This window comes from Ambystoma mexicanum, chromosome 9, assembly GCF_040938575.1.
Source record: "Ambystoma mexicanum isolate Mex_15411 chromosome 9, UKY_AmexF1_1, whole genome shotgun sequence".
Classification (NCBI taxonomy): Eukaryota; Metazoa; Chordata; class Amphibia; order Caudata; family Ambystomatidae; genus Ambystoma; species Ambystoma mexicanum.
This window is the reverse complement of record NC_090931.1, coordinates 872,006,350-872,026,277: the sequence shown is the minus strand read 5'-3', so window position 1 is coordinate 872,026,277 and position 19,928 is coordinate 872,006,350. Positions and strand designations below refer to the sequence as shown.

At 48.3% G+C, this 19,928-nt stretch overlaps 1 protein-coding gene across 25 annotated transcripts in view; it reads left to right on the top strand.

Annotated features, from left to right (window-relative positions):
- Positions 1-19,928, top strand: part of LRRFIP1 (LRR binding FLII interacting protein 1) — an 813,895-nt gene that overhangs the window by 530,720 nt on the left and 263,247 nt on the right. For 19 of the 25 annotated variants that reach the window (XM_069615956.1, XM_069615954.1, XM_069615958.1 and 16 more), the window contains one exon: positions 1,606-6,384. The exons of the other annotated variants lie outside the window; for them this stretch is intronic. In XM_069615956.1, coding sequence (XP_069472057.1) covers positions 1,606-3,731 — 2,126 coding nt within the window. In that variant the 3' untranslated portion in view covers positions 3,732-6,384. Of the gene's footprint in view, positions 1-1,605; positions 6,385-19,928 lie in introns of those variants that run through there. 25 annotated transcript variants of the gene reach the window in all.

Sequence of the window (19,928 nt, the reverse complement as noted above, 5' to 3'; positions counted from 1 at the left end):
TGCTCCAATCCACTTGTCTATTAGTCCGCCTCCTCACCCCTTGACTTAACCCTAGCAACCCCCACAGGCCCGTTCTTCCCATCCCTTTAATCTCCTCCATAACCCCTTTTACATTGGCTCGTGTGCTCAGTTGGTTACCTGGGACAATCTCTGCCTTGCTCGCTGTCAGGGGCTGGCTTATGAAATGGGAAGCCACAAAGGACCCTTTAAGCCCTGCGCCTTTTCTAAAAGCGGATCTGCTGGTGGTTCGCAAAGGTGGTCTGCTGCACCCAATGTCAGTTTCAGAGTTTCTATTCCCTGACAGCCGAGTGTCATCCTTCCCAGTCCACAGCGAACAACGTCCACCGGCTTGATGTTTCCCTGTTGCATCTCTTGCTGGTGGTTTGCATGTTCCGTCCTCCGCCACAATGATTTCTAGATTAATTAGACCTGAAGGGGAAGAGAGAGAACACTGGCCATCAAGTTGGACAGCCGTTCTGGGATTATCAAAAGTTGTACTTCCCACTTGCAACCAGACACATAAGGTGGGAAACAGAGACTGGGCCCCTATCAACTATCAACCCACCATTGGGTAAGACTGGCTCTGGCAAACCCCTCTGCCCCAGGTTGAAAGGGATCACCATTCCCCCTTGATAACGTCAAGTCCCTTACCCTGTCAGTCACATTTAACCAGGGACAGAATGTTGCCATGTCATCATTCATAAGTAATACATCATTGCCTTTATGTGTAGAGCTATAAAAACCTGTGCAGCACATATTTTTCCCAACTCTATTGTTTTGACTCGGGGGCAATGTAAAATGTCCTTTTCTGTGCTACTTCTTACTGAAACCCTCAAATCATAAGCAAGTTACTTTAAGCAGAGCATATGAAAACGTAACCGATTTAATGCTGTGAAAAGGATTATTGCTGTGAAAAGTGTCTATCTGTACATCTAGTCCTGCAGTTCTTTCTGGTAGTCACATTGATCATACTGATGAGGTGAACGGGGATAACAAAAGTTGGGTGTCCATGTGACTTCTTGATGAGTGCATTAATAACCCAATGCATTCTGGGATTCTGTTGATGTCACAGGTAGGTGGGCGTAGATGCCGAGGAGGGAGGATTCTAAAAAGGACATAAGCCGGTGAGCCAGGAGCAAAGAGTTATATTTCAAACAGGAGTGTGCAAAAAAGAGCTCCAGTGGATGTAAGGCACGAAGCTAGTGTTGCAGATGAATAGCATTTTTGATCTGCAATTTGGTAAAAACCAAGCTCACAAAAGCTGCCCCGGCCACTATTAGGATATTTTTGGGAGATAGAAGTTGCACACAAACAGGAAGTTAGTAAAATGGGCCCACAGTACTCACGAACAGTCTGGCTGAGATGGCTCAATGTACACCCGACCAGATGATTGACAGAAGGTTTCAGACATAGGTGGTGGGCTCCTCTCCTACACAGTCTCTCTAAATCAATTGCTGCTTTGCCTCACGTCATTGGCCAATGCTGTTCTTTGCATCTCTGCCACTCTGGTGATTTCCTCTTTTTTCTGGGTGTTTTTATGTGGGAATTTGGCAGAAATGTTCCTAGTAGGTTTGGATCCCTTCAATTCTCTCCATGGTCTTTTAGGCCAAGCCAGTCAGATGAAGATGAAAGGTGACAGAGTTCAGGATGAACATTCTTTACAGAGTCTGGAGACTGTGGAGCCCGCAGAGAAGGCGGTGGTGAAGGACACTGAGAAGACACCCGTCAAAAGGACTTTACATACAGATGGCAAGGTGGAAACTGAAGGTGCTGGTGGAAATGCCAATGGTCTAATGTCCTTGTGTGCAAATGGTCACAAGGAACATCTGTCAACCATTGGAGAACAAGCTGCAAAGAGAGATGTGATTGTTAATGAGGGCATTTTTGATGGGTTAACAAAGGGATTTCACCTAGATAGTGTTACCACGGAAGATAAATATAGCCATTGTGAGTCTGTTGGATTGAATGTTGCGCACATGGAAAGTCAGGACACACTGCAAATCCAGAGTGAACCAGAAATGAAAGGTGTGATGGGGCACCTGCAAGTGAAGGAGAACCAGGATGTTACAGCAGGTAAGGAAAGGGAGAGCTGCAGTGAAGACTTTCATGATGCGGTGGAATTTGTTGTTGGGCAGAAAATTGCATGCCCTTTGGAAAAGGGCAAAGAGGAGTCTGACATTCAGGATAAGCCTCCCATTGACACTGATGAAACGTCACATGTTCGGGCCACAATAGAAAGCCAGGATAATGGATACCAGATGCAGGGAATTCTCCAGGACTTGGGAAAGCACTTGGATGGGTTCTTTGATGCAGTGAGTGAAAACCTAGAGGGTGGCAGTAGGGTTAGAAGTGAAAATACAGAAGCAATGCCACAAAACAGTATTGGCAGAGAGCCAGAGGCCGGTGAAGTTGCTGCTCAAGAAATGAATATCAACGGGAATAGACTCCCACCAAACGAAAGCATTGTAAAGGCACCAGAGGAGGTTGCTGAAATGGAGGAAGAAAAACATGAGGGATGTAAAACTCAATCAGTGCTTAACAAAGATCTCATTGATACCCTTGTGGACACTAGCATAGGTATAGATGTTGGCATCAAAGGAGATGCGGGCAGCGCTATTCCACTTGGGGGAGAGCAAAGGCTTGAAGCAGACATCACCCAGGCAGAAATATGTACAACTCAGCAGAGGTCTGATGCAAGGGTTTATGATGCAGAGAGTTTGGGAAGTAAACCACATTCAGATGATGGAGAGTTTTATGAATGTTCAAATGAAGGTGGAAGCATGAATATTGCAGCACCCGATGCCCATCTTGGAGAGGAACTGGTGAACAGCAACCAGAACCTTAGTACACACCACCATGGTGGTTCAAGAGCAAGTGACCATTCTAGTCCTACAAAAGTGGAAGAGTTGTGTACCATGGACAGCGAGAATGTTGAAGAAAAGCTTGGCGAGCCATCTGATATTGAAAATAACAGTGTTATGGTAAGGGAAGAACCAGTGCTACCCAGTGACAGGGGTAAATCTGTTGTGGAAATCTGCACAGTGCCACAAAAAACAGATAGTGGTTCTGCAAACGTCAGCCAACAAGTTGAGAGAGTTGATATGACCGTTGAGGAACAGAACCAAACTTTGCAGGGCATTGGTAGCAAGGGTGCACTTGAAAATCAGCAATCCAAAGGAGATACAGAACAGATGAAATCTGAGTCCCTCGGACCAGACAGTGAGGAAGCCAGCTTAGATAAAAGATTGTGTGATTTGGAGCTTGAGAAGGACTCATTTGAGTTTGACGACACGGATGGCCAAATGCCAGAAGACGGTGCAAATCTAGCATTAGGTTTTGCAAGAAGAAGCGGGAAGGAAGGAGACACAGATGTCTCTACCCAGCTTAGTGCAAGAGAGACGAGCGAACATCCTGTTGAGGTTCATGAATTACAGAATAAGGCTGTTCCTGGAGAGGTCAAAGATGAACATCATGACCAGTCAAGATCTCTTGAAGCTATTGAACAAGGAACAGAGGTAACCGCTCATCCAGTTTCAGCAGAGAATTCTAGTTGCATGTTGCCAGGGCATATAGAGCAGTCATCCGAAATCCCAGATTTAGAAAGCTCATCTGTTGATCCGTTTGAACCCCCAGATTTGGGTAACAGCCAGGCATACTGCAAAGAGGACACATTGGACAGGGGCATCAAGAGAGGCAAGGGTAAGAACAAGGAAGACTGCTTGCTATCCTGAGGATGTAAGATCAGGGCACCAGTGTCTATTCTGCACAACCAGGGATTCATTTATAGAACTTGCACTTTGCACAGCCAGACTAGCTTTAGGAAGGCTTTTATTGTGTGTCACTTCCTCTGCAGGTGATATCCGCACCACCAGGTAGTATGAGCAGGTGACCTAGATGGGTACTATCAGTTCTAGATGGGTGCCATTAGGGACATGTCTTTTTACAAACCGGCAAGTGAAATGTGGTTCAACTCCAACTTGCCCTGTTAGGGTTTTCGCTCGAGAAGCCGGTTTGGAAGAACACAAGATGGCCGAAGTGCACCCTTTGAGAACGGTTATTTCATACCTCTGATGTGCAGTGTGTCCGGTCACCAAAACTGAACCTCATCATGACCTTATACAGTGGGATGAAGTTAATCAAGTTGATTGTACACACTGAATTCAATTGAAAACACATTAGCAATGTGAAAATGTCCTCCACTCAATAGCAGGGATGTGGTCCTGATGCTGTAGATGGTTGTGTTTGACTTTCTAGTTGAAATTCCTTTTGGAACTCTTGTGATGGTTCAAGCCAGTGATGTTCAAGCCGTGTTGACAGTATTAGGCTAACAACTGAGTCGTACTATGTTGGATAGTCAGAGGATCTTCATTGCCGCTATGGTCGTGGAGGTATTAACTCATCTATACTTGAGTGATTGCCTCTCACTGCTGGTCCGAGAAATGACACCGCTCAGTTATGATTTGCTGTGGTTACAACCTTCATTGTTTTGGAAAAGCCATTCTCTTATGATTCTAGATTATGAGCCCAGTTAGACTCGTGACTGAGATTTGGGGAAGCTATTATTCACTGTATTTAGAGTTATGAAAATGGATGCTTGGACTGTTGATTGACTGAGCAGAGTGAGGAGATGACGGTGTTGAGTGGCATTGCAGTGTCCTAATATGTCAGAGGAATGTCTTTGTAGATTGACAGGGGCTTGATAGCCTTGAAGAACAGAGGATGGACCGTGTAGAGAGACATGCAGTTTGCCCCTGTAGGGTGGCCAGAAAAGGAAGTAGAGAGATGGCTATACAGAGTGATCACAGCAACCACGGTGAGTGACAGGCAATTGACTACGTAGATAGACCGGGTGTGGACTGCCTAGAGCAGTAGGAAATGGGCCGTTAAGTGACAAGGGTAATGCTACAGAGAACTGGGGATTGACTACTAAAATGTAGGTAGATCCAGTGAGGAGGCTTAATAAAAAGCGACAGATAGTTGACTGACCGCAGGATGATGGAGTTTTGTGGTCCCCGTTGTTTTTTTACTGACCTTGCATAGCTTTTGGTTGACTTTATCGCGGGTGATGAACGTTTGGCTGCATACATCTAGCCACAGTTGGAACTGTATTCTAGGTGGACATATTTCACTGTCAAAACTTTGTTAGTTGATGGAGATTTGGTTATATAAGATGTAACATTACAGTATCGCAGTTGTTGTATTAAGATGTGAACAATCACTATTGAAAGGACCAGGATGAAGTTTGGACTTTATCTGCCCCATGTTGAGGATAGACTAGGGTCACTTCATAGTCACTGCTGTAAACCGTCATAGAGGTTATACGCACTGTACGCACTTGTTTTAAATGAGGTCAAAGCATGTACCTGCCCTGCTAAATGTCACACGCAGCCTGGCAGCTTTGGTGTTCTGCCAAGCTTGGTGTAGGAATGAAACGCTTCTCTTGATTGACCAAAGCGGTCATGTCTCTTTTGCTGTCTGTTTTATTTATCTTTTGTGTAATTCAAAGGACGCACACAAGGCACTATCCCAAGCTATCCCAGAAAGCCATTGAAGCCCATGTCAAGAGCACCCCCACATCTTCTGCCCGATTCTAAAGTCACCCATGTGATTCGGGATTGCCAGGAAATGATCCGTGGGGGGCCTGGCCAAGCCTCCAGCTGGAGCCTTGCAGATCTGTAGGCAACTCACCTGTGGCTTTTGGGATGCTGTTCTTTTTGTCTTAATACCCTTAAGTGTTGTCTCCTTCAAATGAGAACTAGGAATACGTTCACAGACGCTGCACTATTGACATTTAAATTACTATGTGTCTTGAAAAGATTGGTTGGCACCCCTTAACATTGCTAGCTCTTTCCATTCGGAATAGGAGTGGGGCGGCAGGCAGGATGTCCTCTGTTGCTCCCCTTTGTTGCAAGAATTGTTGGCGTGAGGAACGGGGGTGGAAGGCTGTCTTCTTTCTCTCAACCTTGAAGTGGGAACCGATTTTGCACGCAGAGAGAATTAAAACCATGTACTTCTTTACACCGTTTGTTTTGTAATGGGTCATTTTATCACTGGACGCTTCGGCTCAGATGCATATGGAGAAGGGGCTATGCTAAGCGTCTTGCGATATTTACTCGCCATGAGCAGTCATTAAGCACAGACATGGTGCCCTTGGTGTGGGCATTCCGCTCTTATCATTCCTTCCCTCCTCCCCTCCCCCAAGTCGAGGTATTTTAATGTCAGACAGAACGGTGCAGAAATCGTATGCATGTTGATACATTCTGTTGTTTTATTGTTAATTGGCTGGAAATGAATGAGCGATTTAATTATTGAGAAAAGATTTATATGTATGTCACAAATGTTCTGAGCTGTATATACCGAAATAAATATTTTATACTTTACAAAGGCCTGCGTGTCATTCTGTTATGATCCTTGCAATGGCGAAGATTGGCCGCAGGGGGTGGTGTGAAGGCAGAACTCGGAGCTTTCATCAGAGTTGGTTGAAGCAGTTTAAATACATAGCTGCACTATTTGTATGAGCAGCAGTTTTAGAAACGTGCATTTCCTCATTCGCAAAGGTGATCTGCACCTTTCAGGGTGGCTAGACAGCACTGCAAACGATGCCTCCATGCATTATTAGTGTCGGGGGTGTGACTGGCTCCCAGCAGCCACGTTGGTGCAGGCGGCGTATTTCATTGTGGCACTGGCAGTGGCTGGGCCTGTTGTAAACATATCCCGGGGACGCGGTGGGAGGGAGACGGGGGTACGGGGAGGCATAAGACACGATCAGGTCATTCGTGACGCAGTCTATTTTTTGTGTGGCAGCAGCGGGTTGAACCGCCTATACAACCCCCGCACTCCAAATCCCGCACTCGTCGCTGCAGTTACTTTGAGAAAGCAAACGTTTCTTTCACTAGTAGTCACCCGAGATATTATACATCGAACATGGGAGGATGCTGCACGGCTGTAATCAAACACGTCATCAAAAGGCGGCACTGCCAGTTACCTCATAAGCAGCAACAGCTGCCCACCACCCCCACTCTCCGCTTTGCACCAGCGTCATATAACGTGGGGAGAAGAGGGTAGCAAGTAGATCTTTGTGTCCTCCTGATGCACCCTGAATTGGCTGGCTGTTGCTTGAATGACAGGGACAGAACAGGACCATTACTTTGAGTTTCGATGGGCATTTATAAAGCAGCCATGCTCTGACTGACAAAGTGCCAGGAACACTGTAGTTGCAGACGGCTGCACACTTGCAGCAGGGGACATGACATGTTGCCAGGGAAGGCACACGCGGGTAGTTAAAGATGTGCAGTACATATGCAGTTGAGCACAACTTCTCATTGAAAAACACATTACAAATTACAGTTTACTTTGTATAGGGAAATAAACCGAACATTTCTTAGCTTGGGCACGCGCACAATCAGCATGAAAGTAGAGTCAAGATTATGGGGGTGCTTGCAGGACAGGAAACGGATCGCCACATGGAATGTACAACATGCTACAAAATGTGCTTTCAGCTGTATAAAACAAATTGTGCTCTTGCTGCTGCAACATGTCTTTTTTCCTCTTGCGTTCTGCTGCCACCTACTGCGTGAATTTGGAACAGAGCTTTACAAATAAAACAATACATCTATGCATGGCAGCGGTCTCAAACGGCTCCAGTGCCTCCCCGTCCGCCTTAAGCAGTTCTGTCCCGCCACTCCTAACGTTACTATAGCAAGTGTCAAAAGTTAAAATATTTTTTTAAAGCACGAATGACTTAGAATGTACTTAACCGCAAAATACAATGTTTTTCTCTCATGCTAGTGCAACATTCTTCTCCACTATGTTCATACTTGCCAACCCTACAGATTTAGGCAGTAGGCTACAGCTTTTTAAGCAGTCCTACCGCCTACAGATTTCAATGACAGATCCTACTGCTTTTTACAGTGGCAAGTAATTTATGTGACTCTAAGGCAGGCTGCAGGAGAAAGCATGCAACACATTAATGAGTCTGTCTATACAGTGGACTGGTAGGTCATTACTTTGATTGGGCTCACACCAACCCACTGACCTGGCAGACTATGTCTTTCACTCGTGCCGAGACAACCCTTCGATGAACCACCAGTGAAGGCAAGTGGCAGAGTGTACCACCATCACACAGCATCTGCCTATCACACTGAGGGGGGGGTATTAGTCGCCATGTCATTCTGTGTTCAACTTGCAATAAATATTTACAGCCTGGACTGCCGCTACAGAGCAGTGACAAACGTCGCCTACCAGCTCTGTGTGATTACCTTCTGTGAACCTAGGCAATTGAATTTGGTGTTCAGTTACCATTTAGAATTATACATTTTTAAAATGTCATCATCTTTCTATGTTGTCCTGTTTCATGGGTTGTGTACTTTAGAATGCTTCAATGGTGCCAACAATGTATGTTTTGTATTTTCCTGTGATGTCATTGTTATGGGAATTATTATTTTTGAAACTTAAAAAATACGACATCTTTTTGGTCACAGGATGTTGAAAAGCATGCATGTCTAACATGGCCGGAATGGACCTGAGGGGCAAAGGAAGGGCAATGGCATTGCAGGAGGGGGGTGGGGGGGCGTCTAGGCAATCGAGTTCCTAAGGCAAACGCAGAGCACCACCCAATGCGTGCATAGCTCACTCATACTGTAGACTCCAAACCTTTCATTGTGATCTGGTTTCAGTTATGATACCTTTTATTGGACTAACAAAATATTGTGCTCAGATGGTGGTTCCATAAGTTTTCAAAGTTCCAGACCTCTTAATCATTTGGAAGATGACAAATGGAAAATAAAAGAGAACACACACAGAGCTGGGCATCACCTTTACATGGGAATATAATGTATGATCATTGGGAATCATTATTAGCAATAATAATATTTTGTTAGTCCAATAAAAGGTTTGAAAACCTGGATTTTATTTGTTTTAACGACTAGCCTAACACAGCGGCAAACCGTTTCTCGCACATATCAAAAACATTTCACAAGTAAACAATAAAAGCCAAGTCTAGCCATACATAAACTTTCCCAAAACAGCTCATAGTTTAAAACCAATCTATGCATATCAAAATCTCATCACAAAACTGGTTAACAGTATTACATCTATTAACACTAAACATCATTGTCTAATATCATTTTAATTAGTTTGACAACAGCCAAAGTCAATGTAGTAACATTCCCGAGGACCTTCTATGCCAAAACCAATCAGTAGTTAAGGAGTCCACGGAAATAACAAAGGGACTGAGTAAGAAGCAGACATCGTTGCGAGGTACCCAAAACATTCTCCCCAACAATGCCAACTGGCCCAGTTTGTTACAAAATGTACACGATTCGGCTAAATGACCTGGCGCTGCTCGTATATTTACTATTTCTCCACACAATAGTGTTCATTCAGAACCTTAGATAAAAGCTCTGTAATAAAAACTTGGACATTTGCATAAATATCCTGGTTGAAACCCCAATGTGCTTCCTCGTGTTGTAGTTTGTAAAGCTTATAACTGACCAAAGCATCGTGCGTGTTCATCCAGTCCAACTCCCAACGTTTTTGTATGACCGGGTTGGGGCGATCAACAAGATTCGGGAAATAAACATTTAGTTCAGTTGAAAGAACGTGACAGGAGGCTGTGAGTTCATTCAACCACAAACACTTACCAGACCTCCAGCAAGAATATAGCTCTACAAAAAGTGTTTTTGGAAGGAGACAACAGGTTAGTGTATAATGACGACACATTTCATCGTATTTGGGACCTTAAGGAATGAAGCCCAATCAAGCGAATTGCTAAAACTGGAACGCAATTCAGAAGACGAAGAACCGACCGCCACGGTACACCTTCACGTCTCATTAGAAATGGACATCCAGGTAGATGCCATAATGCCAAGCCATATGTTAGGCAAGGAATCCCTTTAATTCACTCTGATCCCGGCTTTGATTTTGCCTCCTGTTTATCCTTCTTGTTTATCTCATCTGTCCCCCATCAACCAATTTCTCTCTCTCCTTTTTCCTTTTAGACCAAGCCCATGACCTACCGCCTGCACATATTTTCTTCCCTTTATATCTCTCTCTCATCTACTACCGGCTCTCTTTCTGGTCCATTTGTACTGCGTTTTCTTAATGCCTGCAGCATTCTTATTCTTTCTCTCCATTTCTTTTTCTTTATTCCACTCTCCCCTCTTTTTTCATTCAATCCCATATCCCATTACTCTAAGCCTCTCTCCTCCTGCTTCCTTATGTGACACTTGCTCGAGGGATGATTTTTCTTTTCACACGTTTCTCTTTTCCTTTATCACTTTCTTGCATTCTTATTGCTTTCTGTCCTGTTTTCATGCTCTTTGCCTTTCCTTAGCGCATCCTGTCTGCCTTTCACCCACTCCTCTTGCCTCTTCCCTTGCCCCTTCTCACTTTGCTTTCTCTCTATTCTTATTTGACTTTCACATGATCTGCCCCTTTGGCTTTTGAGCACCTGGACAGTCCTCCCCCTCAGCGCTGCCAAGTGTCTCCCTGGAGGGTTAATGGTCAATGGATGACTGGGCCTGCATCCTAGTTGGGTCACACTGAAAAAGAGGTGCTAATATTTCAAATGGTTGATGAACCAAAGGCTATGCTGTATCACAATAAGAACGAATCTTTGGAGAAAAAATATATATGTATGTGGTAAAAGCTTACATCTGACATCGTGGTTAGGAAAATGCAGGGAGGGGAACCAAAGGCAGAATGTGGCTAACTCACCCCGTTAGGAGAACACCCAGTCCCTACAACGGGGTGCCTATCCCTAGGCAGCGTGTGGTGCAGTGCGGTTATAGGTTAAAGGGTCGAAATACAAAGGATCGAATGCCATTTTTTCGAGTCAAAAGGACTGTTTTTTATGGGGGGTTCCCCCCAACCCCCTGTTTTCTGTAAAAAAAAAAAAAAAAACATTTTTGTAACTATATTAAATAAAAAAAAATAAAAATAGAAAAATGCATTTGAAAAAATTGTTTTTCGATCCTTTTGACTCAAACTCTTTGTCATTCGATCCTTTGTAGTCGATCAAATGACTGGACACTATCTAATAGGGATAGTGTGGGAGAAAAGCTGTCCCTCCACTAACCAAATGTATGGGTACCCCAACCTGCATTGGTACTAATTAAGAGAGAGTGTCTATCTGCATCTAAAAAGCGAGCAACCAAAATGCAAAAAACTGCACAACTCCTATGTCTCCTAGTGTGACAGGTCCGGGTATTAAATCCTTGTCAATCACAGCTCAAAAAAAGCACTTGCATGAGTGTATAAATGACAGCGGGAATTTAGTCCAAGTTTTATTCACCAATAGGTTATTTAGTCAAATCTCATGGGGAGTGCTGAGTTTTGTGAACATCTAAAAAGGGCGGGCATCAAGTGTAGTATTGTGATGCCTACGCAATCGAAAGTACTCTAAAAGGCTCACCACTAGTCAGTTGGAAAGTAACTGATGCATTTCTTCTTAGGATATCTCCCTTTGCTATTGGGGATATGTACAGGTGGTTATGGGTTCACCCATGGCCAGAAAAGTCGACCGGTTTCGATGGGATAGAGAAGTTGCAACCATCTTCTTCAGACCCGTTTCATCAATATAGCTGTAGGTCTATCTTCCAGCCGTGCCCGGATGGGAGGGCACAGAGTGGGGTGGCTGCTCCGTCTCCTGCAGGGGAGACAAAAGACAAACCCAAGGTGGCAGGGTGTCAGTGTACCCAGATGCCAAAGCCTATGCTGCCTGCCTGCGGGGATGGGCCTTGCGGCATTGAAACAGGCATGCCAGAGAAGGTTTCTGTCCTCTGCCCGATTAGGATGTTCGGTGAGAGTCTGACTCACACCTGCCTTTACAATGCCACTTCACATTCTGCACTAGCTTCTCCCACCGCTAGGAATGTCCCTGCTGTGGGAGATGCAACCAGGATGAAAGTCATTACAAAATAAAAGCCGGGTGGTGGGGCTTCATTAACATATGCACTGGCAAGTGACATCACCGGAAGTGAACATAGGCATTCCTAATCGGGGAAAGTGCACAGGACAAATTAGCACTTGTCTTTCAGAATATTAATCAACTCTAAAAATATCGATGGCCTCTTAACTCCCAATCCAATTTCTTAGTAGCAGCGTCTAGTGTCAGTTGACTTTGCATGTTATTTTAGAGTTGGTCATTCAGGAGGTTGTTTCCCTTACAAAAACTTTTTTCCAAAGTAGGTGCCTTACAGTTCATTGCTCTGTGTTTCAGTGCATGGAAAGATAGTTTTTTTGTTTTGCAGCATCTTTTTGCGTTGAATTGAAAGCTCCAATGTGCACCATGCCTGTTTGCGTTGTCTGTTGGCATGCTTGTAACTAGGTGACCGTTACTCGCCCCTCTCACCTATTTGCGCCTGATAGTTTACTCTTGATCCCGGACTTCATCGAATGTTCCTACTTATGATGGATGTCACAAGACTCAAAGGATGCCACACCTTAGGGTCATAGTTTCAGGAGTTGCCTCTCGCCCTCATTAGTTCTGCGTACAGATAATCAGCTCGCTTGATTCTCGTTTTATGCCCACAAGGCAGGCAACCTGTTTTATTGTACATGTACACATGACTAGGGAAGGCCTTTTCGGACAACCGGGACCTAGTCCAGCGTATGGGGACAAGCAGAGGTGGCCTAAAAGGGATTGCCCGGAGGTGTACAATAGTAGGAATCACCTGCCTTTAAGAACCCCCTCTCCTTCCCCACTGCAGGAATATTTTGTTCTCTCGCCTTAAAGGCCTGGGTCGCCAAATTTAATTCATATGCAAAAAGTTCCATCAGAGTGCCTTCCCAATCTTTGTCAGCTCTGGGCTGTAATATGAAAACAGGAGGGGGACGATGAAATATCAAGAGGTCTTCTCAGCAAGCCCTTAACGAGAATATAAACCGAGCTTGACGCTCGCTGAACAAACTGTATTGTGCAAGCGCTGCTTATCCTGTCAATACTCAAGCCAGAGCATGACCGTGGTAGTGAAGGTGAGCAGGCTGAAACTGTTGTCGAGGCTCCTACTTCTCTCTTGAAGCAACTCCGCACATCCACAGTGTCGCCGTGTACACCCCCTGCCAAAAGAACAGCTACCCCATCAGTTATTGTTTAAACATATTAAATATTAATATTGTATGTCTACAGTCAACTGTCGATCTATTAGTCCTGGTTCAGTGTCCTACAGCCTCTTCTGCTAATTGCCCAATTTAAGTATCATCCATTATTCTTTGCTGGCACGTATGGAATGGGTGTTTTACTGTTGTCAGTGACCACCCTAATAAATACACATAGATTCAATGGCATTTCCTGACCTCTGAAGCATAGAAAAAGAAGTAGGAACTTGTTTCTATAATTTTTAGAATGCCCTCTCAATCCTGGGAGAGAAAGGGAAGCCGAGTACCCCGCCGCGCCAATCTTGGCAGGTTTTCCAGAACTCCTATGAATTTGCCCTCCAAATTGCTGGAAGAGTGCACACAATCTCTGGGTTCATTTCGTTGTACAACCTGTTCAGCATCCCTCCTCTCTATCTCATCTCCATCCGAACCGCACATGGTGGTCCAGGGACTACAATCTGCGGAGGGGCAAGCCCTTCCTGCAGCCTGCCCCGCAGATCACCATCACCACAGATTTATCCCTGGGAGGCTGGGGGGGGGGCAACTCTGGACAACCGCAGCTTCCATGGAGTCTGGACCCTTCAGGAGCAGGAGCCTCATATCAACTACCTGGAGCTGAAGGCCATCTGGCTAGCGCTCAAAGCTTGATAGCAAATGACAGGTGGGGATCAGCAAATTCCTATATTGGGTTCACAGAGCAGAGAGGTGTCACTTGTTGACAATAACCAGCAGCTTTATTTCTTCTTTGCAGTGGAATATGGTATGGCTGTTACTCTTGCGTCTCGTCCCCTTTCCTCCATACTGCATGGGCGTCCCTCGCTAGGGACGGGAGACGGAATCTTTTTCACCAGAAAAAACCCTTTTCCCCTTTAAATTTAGAGGCGCACAGCCCTGGGAGCATGCGCTCCCCTGACTCTGCCCACTGTTGCCACACCTCAGTCCCCTTTTCTGCGGCGACGGGAACGGGCCGATTTCACCATTGCTCCTGGGTTTGACTTCGGCCATGTAATACCACCGCTCTTCCCCGGATACTTTATTCTGTCTTTTTGTCTTTTATCAATCAGGTACTCGGTCCTCTGGTGCCACGCTCCTCCCCGGCACATGTCGACTTCAGCAGGTGACCAGTCTGCGAGGGGCTCTTCCCTACGCCCGATCTCCATGCTCTTTGCCTCCGCTGCCTTGGCCTGACCACGACTGTGAAGGTTGTACCATGTGCAACGCGCTTAAACTGCATGCTCTGAAGAAGAGGCTAGCTCGGTGGAGGGAGCTCTTCGAGAAGTCTCCTCCAGAGGACTTGAAGGACTTTGTCAAACCTAAATCAAGGTGCAAGGTAGGTCCGCTCTTTTCCATCGCACCCCACAAGGGTGACTCCTTCCCAAGAAAACGCCTGAGCAGGAGGAACCTTTCAGTTTCTTGCACCAGCACTGGTACCGAGGCTAGTTCAGCTACCGGCTGCCAGGCCGAGGGGTCATTAGATCCTTAGAGACAGTGCTGAGAGACTACAAGGTTCTTTTACCAGGTGTACACCCAAGAGGCTATGCCCTAATACCGGCGAGATGTCTGAGGGGGTGCCTACACGCAGCACTACCGGCAATACTGCTGAGGGCAACACGCCTACCAGGCCCCGTCCTGAGGTGCAGGGTAGGTCTCATGCTCCATCGCCAAGAGTCCTGGAGGAGGCCAGGCCCAGCGAGCCAAGCACCACAACTTCGGCACATGGCACGCAGCTCGACAAGATGGCAGCTGCGCCAGACAAAATGGCCACTTATCCGATACCGCCCCTGGGAATGGAGCAGGTGGGAGAACGAGTCACAAGGTGGGACTGGTGTCAACCAGGTACGTGGCCTATGGCTTATCCATCTGCTTTGCAGGGAAGGTTTACCTCACAGCCAGCTAGACAGAGTATACCCTGGCCTCAGCAGCTGCCCGCTACCCCGTCAACATCACCTGCCACCCCACCGGCCTGTGAGGACAGGTTCTTTGAAAAGTTCCTCACTCTCATGAGATCTCCTCAGATGGGGGTCATCCTCCGGGATGTGATCAGGGACATTCTCCCTCCGGCCCCTCTGCCTGCGTCTATAGTCTCATTCCCACTATGGCTCCAGCGCTGCGCAGGCCCCTGCGCAGCCCCTGCTGCCCTTGCTGGCTCCTTCGATTCCGGCTCACCTGCCTCCCACAGTTCAAGCGGTTTCACACCAGCCTCTGCGGCAGCCTCCGCCTCCGGTCTCCACACCACTGCCATTGGCGCTCAGAACTCCTCCCCCCGCTCCGGTCCAGCTGGACACCCTGGTCGACGCGGATGAGGAAGAAGACCCTGTCACGCCATCGTCACCAAGGCCTTCCATGAATGGCTCGCAGGTCTGGCAGAGTACTTGGGCCTTCTGCAGCCCGAGGTCGAGCAACCGGAGGCAAGGGGGTCTCTGCCAAGGTCCTCACTCTACGCCCCGTGGCTAGAACGGGGACCCCAATGCAGAAGGACATTGTCGCCTTGGCCAAAAAGGGGTGGCTAAAGCCCCACACGGCCCAGCCTGTCAAGCAGCGCCTCGAACCCAAGTATAGGCAAATGGAGGGGGATCCACTCTTGCTGTAGGCACACCCTCAACTGCACTCTTCGGTGATCGCTGCAACGTCACTCTACTCCAAGCCTCAGTCGTCTTTGGCCACCTTGTCTTTGACGCTGCTAGGCAAGGAGGAGAAGATCTTGGAGGCGTACGGGAAGAAGCTTGATTCCAACGCAAAGATTGGGACAGCAACTCTGTTGACGGAAATTCAGTCGCTCGTCGAGAGCCAGGCAGTGGAAGAAGTCCCAGCCTCCCAGCAAGGCTTGGGCTTCTACTCCAGGATGTTCGCCATACAAAAAAAGAACTAGGCTGGCCTGAGAGTTGTGTTGGACCTCAACCTCTCCCTTCCTCTTCAAAAATTCAAGATGGTTACGCCAGCAGTCGTTGCGGAGACATTGTGCAGGGGAGACTGGATGTGCTCCATGGATCTGAAGGACGCTTATCTACACGTCCTGATTTGGCAGCCTCATTGCTCCTTTCTTTGGTTCGGGATCCTGGGCTTCCATCTCCAGTACAGGGTTCTAACCTTTGGCCTCAACTCAGCCCCCAGGGTATTTACCAGACTGATGAATGCAGTGGCAGCCCTCCTCAGGGACCAGGGCCACCACGTCTACCCGTAACTGAACGATTGGCTCGTCAGGGCGGGATCTCCTGAGGCGGTTCATCACACCTCCTCCGCCCTTATGATCACACTCCACGAGCTGGGATTTTCGATCAACCTCAAGAAGTCTCAACTGCAGCCGACGCAGAGGCTGACCTTTTTGGGCCTTGTATGGGACACGCGCTCAGACTTTCCCCTCCGAGGACAAGTTCATGGCCATCAAGAGGGCCACTACTCACTTCCTCACCCAAGAAGGGACCTCGTCCTGGTGGTACCAACATCTATTAGGTTTCATGGCAACGGTCCTACTCGCCGTACCCCACATGAGATTCAAGATTAGGAGATTACAGCTGCACTTCGCAGCCTCATGGAATCGGGAGCAGAGCTCCGAAGTGGAACTTGTCAGCATTCCTCTTTCTCTCCATCCGAACCGCACATGGTGGTCCAGGGACTACAACCTGCGGAGGGGCAAGCCCTTCCTGCAGCCTGCCCTGCAGATCACCATCACCACAGATTTATCCCTGGGAGGCTGGGGGGGGGCAACTCTGGACAACCGCAGCTTCCATGGAGTCTGGACCCTTCAGGAGCAGGAGCCTCATATCAACTACCTGGAGCTGAAGGCCATCTGGCTAGCGCTCAAAGCTTTCCTTCCGCTCATTGGGGGCAAGGTCGTCCTTATCCAGACGGACAACTCCACCAGCATGTACTATGTCAACAAGCAGGGCGTCGACAACAAGCAGGGCGGTAACAGGTCCCCCTCTGCTATGCAGCCTTGCGATCAGCATGTGGAATGGGCCCTGGAGAACAACATCTACCTGACGGCCATCCACCTCCAGGCTCAGCAGACTGGGAGCGGACAATTACGAATGGCAATTGAATGATCAGGTCCTGCTCAGGATCTTCAGCAGATGGGGGTTCCCGCAGTTGGATCTTTTTGCCTCCTCGGCCAACAAGAAGTGCCAGCAGTTCGGGTCCTGGCGGGGGCAGGGCCCCGGCTCCCTTGGCGATGCATTCCAGATACAGTGCGACAGCAGGACAGTGTAGGCCTTCCCTCCCACACCCCTGGTACACAGGGTGATTTGCAAGATAAGAGTCACGTCACCTCTGCATCATTCTGATAGCGCCATGGTGGCCGGCAAGACCGTGGTTCTCGGAGCTCCTCAGTCTCTCGGACAGGCCTCCCATCCACCTGCCGCTGGGCCCAGCTCATCTTGCGCAGCAGGGGGGCAGGGTCGTCCACCCTGCGCCACAGAAATTAGCCCTAGCAGCATGGTTCCTGAGCAGCTCACACTGAAGCATCTGAACCTGTCACAGGATAACCTAAACATCGTTCAGTACAAGAGTAAATGGACTAATTTTTGTTACTGGGCGGACTCTAAGGAGATCGCACCCCCCAACCCTCCTTACATGCATATTGGACAATGTGCTCTCCTTCTCTGCACACCTCGCTCACTCAGGGTGCAAGTGTAAACATGCTGCACCGATTTGGCAGCCATAGGCATCTACAGGAATTCTGAAGAGGTGGTGTTCTACTCTTCCAACCCCGTGGTTAAACGACATCTGGCAGGCCTCACCAGGCTCTACTCGCCCATCAAGAAACCATACCCCTGTGGGATCTCAATATAGTGTTGGGCGCCTAGGCGCACAAGCCTTTCGAGCAAATGGTGTCCGCAGACATCAGACGGGTCACCATTAAAACAGCTTTGTTGGTGGGTCTCACCTCTGCTCGTAGAGTCAGCGAGATTCAGGCACTGGTGGCTTCAGAACCCTATACTACCTATACTACCTTTCACAAGGACAAGGTGGTCCTGAGAACGCACCCCCCGTTCCTACCTAAAGTAGTCTCTGCCTTCCATCAAAATCTACATTTTTTGCTGATCCGAAGGAAGATGCTCAAAGGGTCTTGCACTGTCTGGCTGTTAGACGCGCTCTGAAATTTTATCTGGACAAGATCAAGAGCTTCCGCAAGTTGGAACCTCTGTTTGTCACCTTCGGGGGGGGGGGGGGTCAAGTCCTGGGTATCCGGCATACAAGGCCTCTATAGCAAGATGGATGGTTGCGGCCATCAAGGAGGCTTGTGAGGGACAGCACAAACCACTTTCAGCTAACATGCACGCCCACGCTGTCAGAGCCAAGGCCACAGCCACTGCATTCCAGAGACGGGTTCTGTGGCAGGTCATCAGCAGGGCAGCTACCTGGACCACCCCTTTGGCTTTCTGCAAGCACTACTGTTTGGACGCCGGCTCTAAGTCAGACACGGCTTTCGGACAGGCGTTTCTAAGGAACTTGTTTTCTTAAAGAGGGTCACCTCTCCACCCTGGGGCTACATTAATTTGTAATTGCCCATGCAGTATGGAGGAAAGGGGACGGGACATAAGAGTAATTAATAGTTCTCCAGCATGGGGTCTGGCATGGATTCACATGCTCATGAATGTTCCCCGTCGCCAGGCTGGGAATCTTCGGTAAAGAAAAAATCAGTATCAGTTTCGTTTCTGATCTGTCTTTCTCAGTAGTAACCAATCACTGGTCTCTGGGTCATACTGTCCCAGGCCAATGACTGCCCTCTCCCTAAGCCCTGCCTGTGGCAGCCATCTTCAGATTTTTACCGCACGCTCAAGTGTTGGGAGTCCTCGTGTTTAGCTCTCAAGCTTTTGCTGCGTTTTTGCGCTTTTTGAAAGAGAATTTCTCAGTTTTCGGTCAAATAGAGCCTCAAGCTCCACCGTGTCTACATCCGATTAACTGGGATCCGTGTCAGATTTTTCTACGCCCCTCAAAGGTGAAGATTTTGTCGAGTTACGCTTCTTGGAGGATTCCAGAAGTTTCTGCGGCCTACCCGAACATGGCCCAGGAGAAAGGAAGCTCGACGCCCAGAAAGCTGTTCAGGGTCTGCCCTGGATGCCAGCTACAGAATGTGTTCAAGGGGGACGAGCATTCGAAATGTCTCTACTGCCTTCATGAGGACAAAACACACGTGGAGAAGGACTGTGCGTTTTGCAGGAACATGTCGGAACGGACCATCAGGGACCGACACCTTCGTCTCTCCAACTGGCTGGAAGGAAGGAGTCCGTCAGGTGAGAAGAAGTCAGAGCGGTCTTCTAAGTCCTGTGAGGGCGCCTCACCCAACAGAAGGCAAAGCACCGCGAGTCCGCGGGCACCGGGAGCGCCGAACGGTCGGGCTCTTCGGCTGCCAGGCAGGGCGCGCCTTCCCCATCAACCACGAGCCAATGCTCTGGTTCGGGGAAGAGGAAATCCGAGAACCCGGGTAAGCCTCTGGAGATGCCCCGGTCGATCTCGAAGGATTTGGCCGAGGGGGAGCGAGGCAGTGACCCTCCCCCCAAGGTGAAGGCCTCAAGTGCGCCTAAGGCGGTGAAGGCCTTGATTCACCCGGCCAAGGCCTCTATCGAGGGAGTCGCAGCGGCCCTGGCGCAGCCTGTGGAGGCTACACCAGTGGAGGTGACCTCGGGGCCCAGAGTCTCCCTGCCTACGCAGAGGGAAGCCTCTTTCAGACCCATCGAAAAGACCCCCGTGAAGACCCCGGCGGAAAAAGAGGGGGGGCGGTGGCCATTGTGGACATGGACACAACATCCGAGGAGGAGTTGGCAGAAGTCCTAGAGAGCCTCGACGAGGGCGTCGAGGAGGCCCGTCCCAACGGTAGGGATCCCGACGTG